The sequence below is a fragment of the Sceloporus undulatus genome, chromosome 3 (assembly GCF_019175285.1).
Source record: "Sceloporus undulatus isolate JIND9_A2432 ecotype Alabama chromosome 3, SceUnd_v1.1, whole genome shotgun sequence".
Lineage (NCBI taxonomy): Eukaryota > Metazoa > Chordata > Lepidosauria > Squamata > Phrynosomatidae > Sceloporus > Sceloporus undulatus.
The window spans coordinates 12,681,965-12,690,819 of NC_056524.1; the positions used below are offsets into that span (position 1 = coordinate 12,681,965).

At 40.7% G+C, this 8,855-nt stretch overlaps 2 protein-coding genes across 3 annotated transcripts in view; both read right to left on the reverse strand.

The window, feature by feature from the left end:
* The window catches only part of LOC121925279 (coiled-coil domain-containing protein 89-like), a 33,495-nt gene that overhangs the window by 2,252 nt on the left and 22,388 nt on the right, over positions 1-8,855 (reverse strand). The gene's annotated exons all lie outside the window — the stretch shown is intronic.
* The window catches only part of TMEM126A (transmembrane protein 126A), an 11,715-nt gene continuing 2,876 nt past the window's right edge, over positions 17-8,855 (reverse strand). Inside the window, exons 3-5 of the mRNA XM_042456968.1 lie at positions 5,643-5,769; positions 1,926-2,119; positions 17-476 (exon numbers count right to left, since the gene is read on the reverse strand). Coding sequence (XP_042312902.1) covers positions 337-476; positions 1,926-2,119; positions 5,643-5,769 — 461 coding nt within the window. The 3' untranslated portion in view covers positions 17-336. The remainder of the gene's footprint in view (positions 477-1,925; positions 2,120-5,642; positions 5,770-8,855) is intronic.

Here is an 8,855-nt window from a genome sequence, read left to right on the forward strand (position 1 = left end):
CTTGGACATCACCTGCTGCCTCTGGCCCCAGCTTCAACCAATTCCAGGCTTCTGTAAAGTGAATGACCATTTCCATTTTGTCACATCTGAACATTTTCATACAATTACTCTATACGTTAACAGCTTCATACTGCATCTTCCCATCAGTTGTTACTTATGCAGTATGCCGACAAAACCTGCAGTCTACTGTCCTCCAGAAAATGTATCCCCTACAGCAACCTGGAATACACTGGAGTTTAGCTATGTACTTTTTCACCATACTCAACACCACATGGTCCCAATGAAAGGCTGCCTTTGCTTTCAATGTTGTGCACTTTCTAAAAAGTTGAACTTAGGTTATTTGAAATAAGAGTTGATATACCTTGTTGCAAGACCTGCATTCAGTGGCAAAGCAAGAAGGGCAGGGTATAAGCTACCTACAGAGGCACCGATTAAACCACCTCTGACCAAAGCACACGTCGTGCAGTTCAGATCACCTGAAGAAGAAAAGCATACACCAGTGAGTGTAACAAGTGTTTTGTATAAAATTATTAGACTTGACATTATAAAAACAGAACACTGTCCCTATGGTAGGATTAAGTTGGTATTTTAACCCCAATTTCCTAATTTGGATGGGATATTGCTAAGATAAATAGGAAGATCTGTCATAATAAGTATGGCCACAGTATTATACCTATCAGTGCTGCTTTTGTTTGCTAGTGATTCCCTAAATTGGTTTCATGAAGGATGAAATAATACGTTGCTAAGTAAAACACTGCTGGACACTTCTATTACCCGGTGTCTTTGTGGACTGGGAAGATCCAGTTGTACAGGTTTCCTCCCCCAATAAATTGTTAACTTTCAGAGAGATTCCTGGTATGGCCTGATGTAGAAGAGGATTGCCAGTGGACAACAATATCATTTCTATATGTTCTCTATCTGGGCAACATGAAAGGTTAAGTGTATGGAAGGAAGTTACTGTTTACTGAGCTCAGTGCAAGATGATGTGCATCTGAATTTTAAATAAAATAATTATTAAATTTACCTTCTATATGAAAAAATGTTAATGCTAACATGTAAGTGGTTTTCTTGGGTGCCTTCCAGTCATTTTCAATTTATGGTGACCTAAAGGAAAACCTATTACAGTGGTACCTCGGGATACGAAATACCCAGGTTACGAAATTTCCGGGATACAAAAAAATCCCATTGGAAATAATTGTTCCGGGTTACGAATTTTTTTCGGGTTACGAAAAATTTTTTTTGTGCTTTTCGGCGCTTTTTCGCACGAAACGCGGCTTTTCCCCATTAGCGCCTATGGCAATTCGGCTTACGAAAGCGGCCGCGGAACGAATTAATTTCGTAACCCGAGGGAGCAGTGTACTATTTTTCTCTGCGAGATTGGTTCAGCAGAGGTTTGCCATTGCCTTTCTCTGAGGCTCAAAGGGTGTGACTTGCCCAAGGTCACCCAGTCGATTTCTAAGGCTGAGTAGGGGGATTCCAATCCTGGTCTCTAGCCACAGTCTAGTGTTCAAACCACCATACCACACTGGTTCTCAAACACATGCATGGAATGGTTTAATTAGAATAGGGGATTAAAGCTGGGGCATGAACCTCGGAGAGGCCATTCAGTAGTTGTATTGGATTCCGAGTCTTGTTAACAGAAGTGATGGTTGAGGATTGTGTGAGGTACACTCCCATTCCTAGAGCTTTTACAGGTGTTCTCACTGGTAAGAATCTAAGCATCCATAGTCTATTACCCTTAAGCAGGAAGTGATAAAAATACTTGCGTTTTGTCAGCAAGGTGAACTGGGGCCAAACTTTATTTATATCCCAGCTTTCTCCTGTCATGGGACCCACTGAACCTTTCTGTATTGTTACTGTGTATTGTATGAAGAGCGGTCAGGCATATCAAAAATTATGCTTTAGCTGCATGCAGAGAAACATACCTTCCATTAGAGGCTGGTTAATTGAAGTCTCATAAACAGCTGCAGTTGTGATGAATGGTAGAACTGCCATGGGCAAACTGGCTGCAAATCGAGCCTGCGTAATATTCAGGATGCGCCTAAATAAACTGTTTGCTACTAAGCCACACAGACTTGAATTTATTGAAAGGAAGAGTGAACCAGTTTGAAAGAAACTCCTGTTGGAAAGAGAGAAAAGGTATTTCAGCTTCAACGTTTATTTCACTGTCATTTTTTAACAACCCCCCCCCCCCCCGGTACCCTAATGGATTCCTTGTAGTGTATGGATACAATTCAACCAACAGTACAATTGAAATACTTGGAAAAATTAACGAATAGAACCAGAATATTAAAAGGAATGGATAAACAAGGATTTTGAGCTGGTTGGGGTATTCTGTTGCTGGCAGGCCTCAGCTAAATATTCTCCCCTGTCAATGTGTGAGGTACTTCTTGAAGAACTTCCTATAATAGTTTGAAGTCACAAGCAGCTTGGTAGAGAGAAGAGCATCCCTATGTATATATACATAGAAAATGTATATGTATTTAAAAACTTCTAATACTCACAAGGTAAGCACCTGTATCTTGAATTGCACTTGGAAGAAACTTAGTCAGTGCTTCTTCTGAATTGGCATATTTAGTCCAGCCATATTGGCTACAGTTCTACAAGCTACCTGTGCCTTTAGTGACTACTGGATCAAAGAGTACTCAAAGCTCTGCCAGCAATCATTAAAAGGACATGCAGTCCAAAGTAAGATAGAATACACACCCAGCTCTCAGACATTAAGAAGTAGCCACATGGCATTGTCTGGATACAGATTCAATATATTTGCCCTCATGTAATTTCTTACGAATTACAAACATTGGTTCAAATGTTGCAAAGATTTGTTGACTCCGGTGATAAAGAGAAATAGAGATGTCATCAGCATTGATGGTAAGCAACTATATCCCTAATAACCTCACCCAGTGCTTTTCTAGGGATCGGGAATAGTCCAAGTGGCTCCCAGATATTTAACTGAACTCTCATCAGAGCTAGGTAGCATAGCCAATGGTGAGGAATGCTGGGTAATGCAGTCTTAATATTTGAAGCCTACATTTTGCCCACTGTAACATAGACATGATGCATCTTGCAGGATTCCACAGCTTGGATATCATGGGGACAAAAACAAATATCCCGGACTGACAGAAGCAGAATCGCTAACCACATGTACCATGGTTGTTTAATCCTCCCTCCCCCAAAAGGCATAACAGGTTAACCATGTTTTTGGCACAGGGTAGGCTTGTTAAATAGGACACTGCATGGAAAGGAGGCCCCCATCAAAGCAAAAAAAATTCCCTTGGGCATTTCCCCTCCCTCTGGGGATGACAGGAGCTGCAGGCAGCCTGCACCTTCCTACGTTGCCCACTTTCTCTTAAAGAATTAAGTTCATCTGCCATTCACAAGATCTTCTGCCAGAAAGAGAGGTTAGCAATTGGGCATTATAACTAAGATTCCCTGGTCCCAAGAGACCAGAAGTCTTAGCTGACATGCAGGCAAGTAATGCTTTCAGGATAACTTTCTCCATGGTGATGTTTCAACTGGATATGCACTACACTTCATCCTCTAAATATGGGCCAGTGGTGCTGTGGTTGGAGACCAGGGTTCAAATGCATGATCAGCAAGTCACATTCTCTCAGTGTCCGTGGCAATCTCATGCCAAGAAAAAACTAGGATAGCATTGCCATAAGCTGGAGTTGATTTGAAGGCACATGACAACAAAAATCTTTGAAGTTCCTTGTAGACTTGTGATAGCAGGCCTCTGAGGATTCCACTGCGAACTCCCACCTAGGCTAAATTCCAGCAATATATTCACAGGAGAAATGGTTTGAGAGCAACTTAGAATGCAGTGTGGTTGAAGTAATTACTATTTTGCCAAATAGCAAGTTTAATAATGTGCTCTTAACTGTTCAGACTGACTATAACAATTAATACATTTCTTACCCACCTCTCCCTGTAGATTGAGGTGGGAAGCAATAAATCAATCATAAACATCTTCAATTAAAACACATTAATTAAAACATGCAACAGTGTAAAAGGACAAATAAGACATATTTTAAAGCAGTACACATTTAACAGCATCTATACTGATAATTTAAAAAATCATTTGGATAAGACTGATGGAAGAGACTGGTCCTTCAGTGCTGTTTTAAATTTGAACAGTGTTTCTAGCTGTCAAATCTATTCCAGGAAAGAATGCTCATCTACCAGTCTGGCGCATTACTGAATTTCCATACTGCTGCATGTAATTCAAGTAAGCTTATCTCTGAAGCTGATGGAATATGGTCTCTTTTGTGACAGATTCTTGTACACTATCATGAGAAGATACATATGGATTAATAGAATCTGTAAGAGTCACAGTGGGTGTAATAGGACAACCATGACCACAGTTTTACCTAGCTACCTAGGTATAATTCTGCACATTATATCGGAGGTAAATGCTACTGAAATTGGAGAGCCTCACCAAATACCCATAGGACTGCAACCTAAGGCTACCAAGTTTTTGTCTGGAAAGAAAAGCTCTTTAAAAAATCATCCCAAGCACCAAGAAATAACACAAGCACCGCATAATTAGAACAGTTGATTAACTGTCTGGAAAGCCAGCAAACATCTTCTTTCAACTCCTGAAGGTAATATATATAAACACAAGGCTACAGAATTTATGGACTTCTGTTTGGGAACGGTGGAAGGGACTTTACTGACTAGAAAATACATGCATTCCCAGTAGATTCTCATGGAGGCAAACAACAGTATAAGACCTGTTCTTGCACAGTGGCACAGATGATAATACAAAAATCTTTCTGAGGTATCTTGAGCCTGATGCAAGTAACTTGATTATTTTCAAAGAAAAATGCAAGCATATGCCATAAAAATGAAAGAAGGCAATGATATTACTTGGTTTTTCTTCAATTACTGGTTGATTGGTTGTGAGAGTGAGCCCGAGAGAACACCAGGTTTCCAGAAGGATAGTGCATTTAAGTATGTGGATTATAATCCAAGGAACATCACAGTAGAATAATCAGTTTTAAAGATGATATCCCCCCCCCCCCCTCCCTCCCTTCTTTTGATACTGAAGGAAACTAAAATTGCAGTCTTGTGTGAATGACTTTTTTTTAATTAAAAGAAAGAGATTTCTTACATATTTTGAAATTCTCATTATCTTCTGTTACTTAACACATTATTTATTAACATTGCAGTCTTGATACCTACCCCACCCCCAAAATTAGGACATCCAATCCAGCATCAGCTGGAGATGATTTGACAGAAAGGCGCCACACAAATAGAAAACCAAGATGAATTCTTAAACGGAAGGCAAGGTACAGAAGTTTTGCATAGCCTGCTTTTAAAAAAAGTAGTTATAAAACTAACTGGCAGATCGTTTTAACAGTACTTTAGCACATACAATGCTTCACAATCCTATAGTCATCATCTCAAGCTTGCCACTAGTCAGATCAACACTATTTCCATTTCAATTAACAGAAGGCAAAGAGAAAGGTGTACTTGAAGCCTCACCAAAGTCTGGGCAAAGGAATGAGTTCCAATACCCATTTTTCTCTGGAACAAACAAATGACACCATCTTCCACCCTGCAAATTTATGAATGGTTTTCAAATTAAAGATGGGAACTATCTAGCAGAAGTATTTTAAATGCTAGGATTTGTCACTCACTGATCTGCTGCTGGAAGGCGTTCAAACCTCTCTTTCAGGATTTCACTTCGGTTTCTTCTTGTAATATTAACTTTTTTCTCCACAGCTGGTTCAAAAAAACTCTCCTGCCATTTTGATAGCTGGAACACTGGGAAAGAAAAAGGAGATGAGAAGGCATGTGTACAAGGCATGTGCAGGTGTGAAAGAATAAAAAACAAATGCAGTCAATTAAAACAAACATACAAAGGCATAGAGATTTATGAAACTGTTAAAATCGAGAAATATATGAACAAAACAGCTCAGTATCTGTGGCATTCAGAAGACGAAGGAACAAAAACAGCACCATTATATTGATCACTAGAAGAATAGCCTGAAGATATTTTATGCATTTGCTTTGCTACAACTATGTAGGTCTGCTTTTTAATTTGCCTGGATATAATGGCCTGAACCCTCATGGTACACTAGAATCATAGAGTTGGAAGAGACAGCAAGGGCCATCCAGTCCAACTCCCTGCCATGCAGGAAATCTAAATCAAAGTATGTCCATCCAGCCTCTGTTTAAAGACCTCTAAGGAAGGAGACTCCACTACACTGGCCCAGGCAGAGGTGGGAGGAGGAAAAAGGCCATAGGTACAACAGCTATGAAGAAAAGGCATCGGAGAAATAAACTGACTGGAGTGTGGAGACTGGGTCCAAACAGACAGGCCAAAATAAAGCTGCTTTGGGTCACTTTGGAGGTAGCTGTTTAAATGACACACACATCTTAAGAGACCAGAAGCTGCGATCCAGTCCTTAGGACTGGAATGATAGAGTTGGAAGAGGCCACAAGAGTCATCCAGTCCAACCTCATTCTGCCATGTAGGAACCCTCCGTCAAAGCATCCCCAACAGATGGCCATCCAGCCTCTGCTTAAAGACCTCCAAGGAGGGAGACTCCACTACACTCCGAGGGAGTATGTTCCACTGTCCAACAGCCCTTACTGTCAGGACATTCCTCCTAATGTCGAGGTGGAATCTCTTTTCCTGGAGCTTGCATCCATTGCTCCAGGTCCTGTTCTCTGGAGCAGAAGAAAGCAAGCTTGCTCCCTCCTCAACATGACACCCCTTCAAGTATTTAAACAGGGCTATCATATCACCTCTTAACCTTCTCTTCTCCAGACTAAACATCTCCAGCTCCCTGAGTCTTTCCTCATAGGACATGGTTTCCAGACCCTTCACCATTTTAGTCACCCTCCTTTGGACACGCTCCAGTTTTGTGGTGCCCAGAACTGGACACAATATTCCAGGTGGGGCCTGACCAAAGCAGAATACAGTGACACTATTACTTCTCTTGATCTAGACACAATTATCAGATTATTCTAATTCAGTGATCTATGATAAGTGAACTTTAATCTGGTATAAAGGTAAGGTTGTACAAGTGGACCCAGTCAGTGAGGTCAAAGTTCACCCCTTAAGCCATTCACTTATATCAGTTATATAAGTGAATGGCTTACAAAACTATAGTTCAGATTCTTGACTCTACTATTTTCAAGTAGGTCTGAAAAAAAAGTTCTCTGAAGCCTTAGAGCAGTGGTCCCCAAACTGTGCCCTTTAAGAGATTTTGAACTTCAGCTCCAAGAAGCCTCAGCCATGTTGGCCAATAGTCTGTGATTCTGGGAGCTGAATCATAGAATCAGAGAATTGGAAGAGACCGCAAGGGCCATCCAGTCCAACCCCTTGCCATGCAGGAAATCCAGATCAAAGCATCCTCTACAGATGGCCATCCAGCCTCCGTTTGAAGACCTCCAAGGAGGGAGACTCCACTACACTCCTAGGAAGTGTGTTCCATTATATAGAATCATAGAAGTCCATGCTCTCTTAAAGAGCAGTTTATACAGCGGCCCCTTGGTGTCTGCTGGTGTTTGGTTCCAGTACCCAGAATGAATATCAAAATCCATGGATGCACAAGTCCCATTAAATATAATGGCATAGTAAAATGGCCTCCCTTATATAAAATGCCAAAATCAAGGATTGCATTTTGGAAACCATATATTAAAAATATTTTCAAATCATAGATGGTTGAATCTGCGGATAAAGAATCTGTAGCTACAGAGGACCAACTTGAGAATGTTGACAAGCTGAAGCATGTCCAGAGGATGGTGACCAAAATGGTAAAAAGTCTGGTAATTGTGAAAGGTCTAGAAATAATAATAATAATGATAAGTAATAATAATAATACTTATTTATACCCCACTCTTCAGCCAAGAAAGGTCCCTATGAGGAGTCAGAGAAATGGGGCATGTTTAACCTGGAGGAGAGATGGTTAAGAGGTGATATGATAGCCATGTTTAAATATTTGAGGGCATGTCATACTATAACTGGACCAGGCTTATTTTCTGCTGCTCCAGAGAATAGGACACAGAGCAGCAGATTCAAACTGCAGGAAGAGAGATTCCACCTCAGCATTAGGAAGAACTTCCTGACTGTAAGAGTTGTTTGACAGTGGAACACACTCTGAGGGAACTCAGAGTATGGTGGAGTAAAAACCTCTGGGGTTTTTTAAACAGGCTGAATGGCCATCTGTCAGGGATGCTTTCATCGTTGCTGAATATTCCTGAATAACATGGGGTTAGATTGGATACCCCTGAGGTCTCTTTCAACTTCATGATTCTATAACTTTACTTAGCTAGGTGGACCAGCAGTCTGACTTGTTCATGTCTAAAGATTGAACCAAACAAAAAAACCACTGTAGTGAGTAAAACTTGGCAAACCTTCATATTGCCCAGCCTCTATCAAAGGGGTGTTTGTGTATGTCAATGTTTCTGTATTGAGCAGACAATTCCTTATATCACAAGGGCCTAAACAGGAGACAATCATATGTGAGAGAGTAAAGATGTCCATCATCCGATAGTAAGTCTGTCCCTTCCATGAGATTCTTGTGACTAGGGCAGATTTTATTCCCATCTGAGTTCTGAACTGTAGCCCAGTTTCTTAATCTTACAGGAACATAAGTTCTGTAGCCAACTGGGCCACAAGGCTATCAGAAGCATGCAACTAGTACAGGTAGTATTTGGAGACATGCTACCTCTAATACAGTTGATATCATCACTACCAGCCACTGATAGACTAATCGTTAACAAATCCGTCTCATCCCCATTTAGAGCTTTCCAGATTGGTAAGCAATCATATTAGAACTCCCATGTGTGATTTGCGTTCTGTGGAACTCTTATGAGAATGAAAAGCAAGCCAGTTTTTT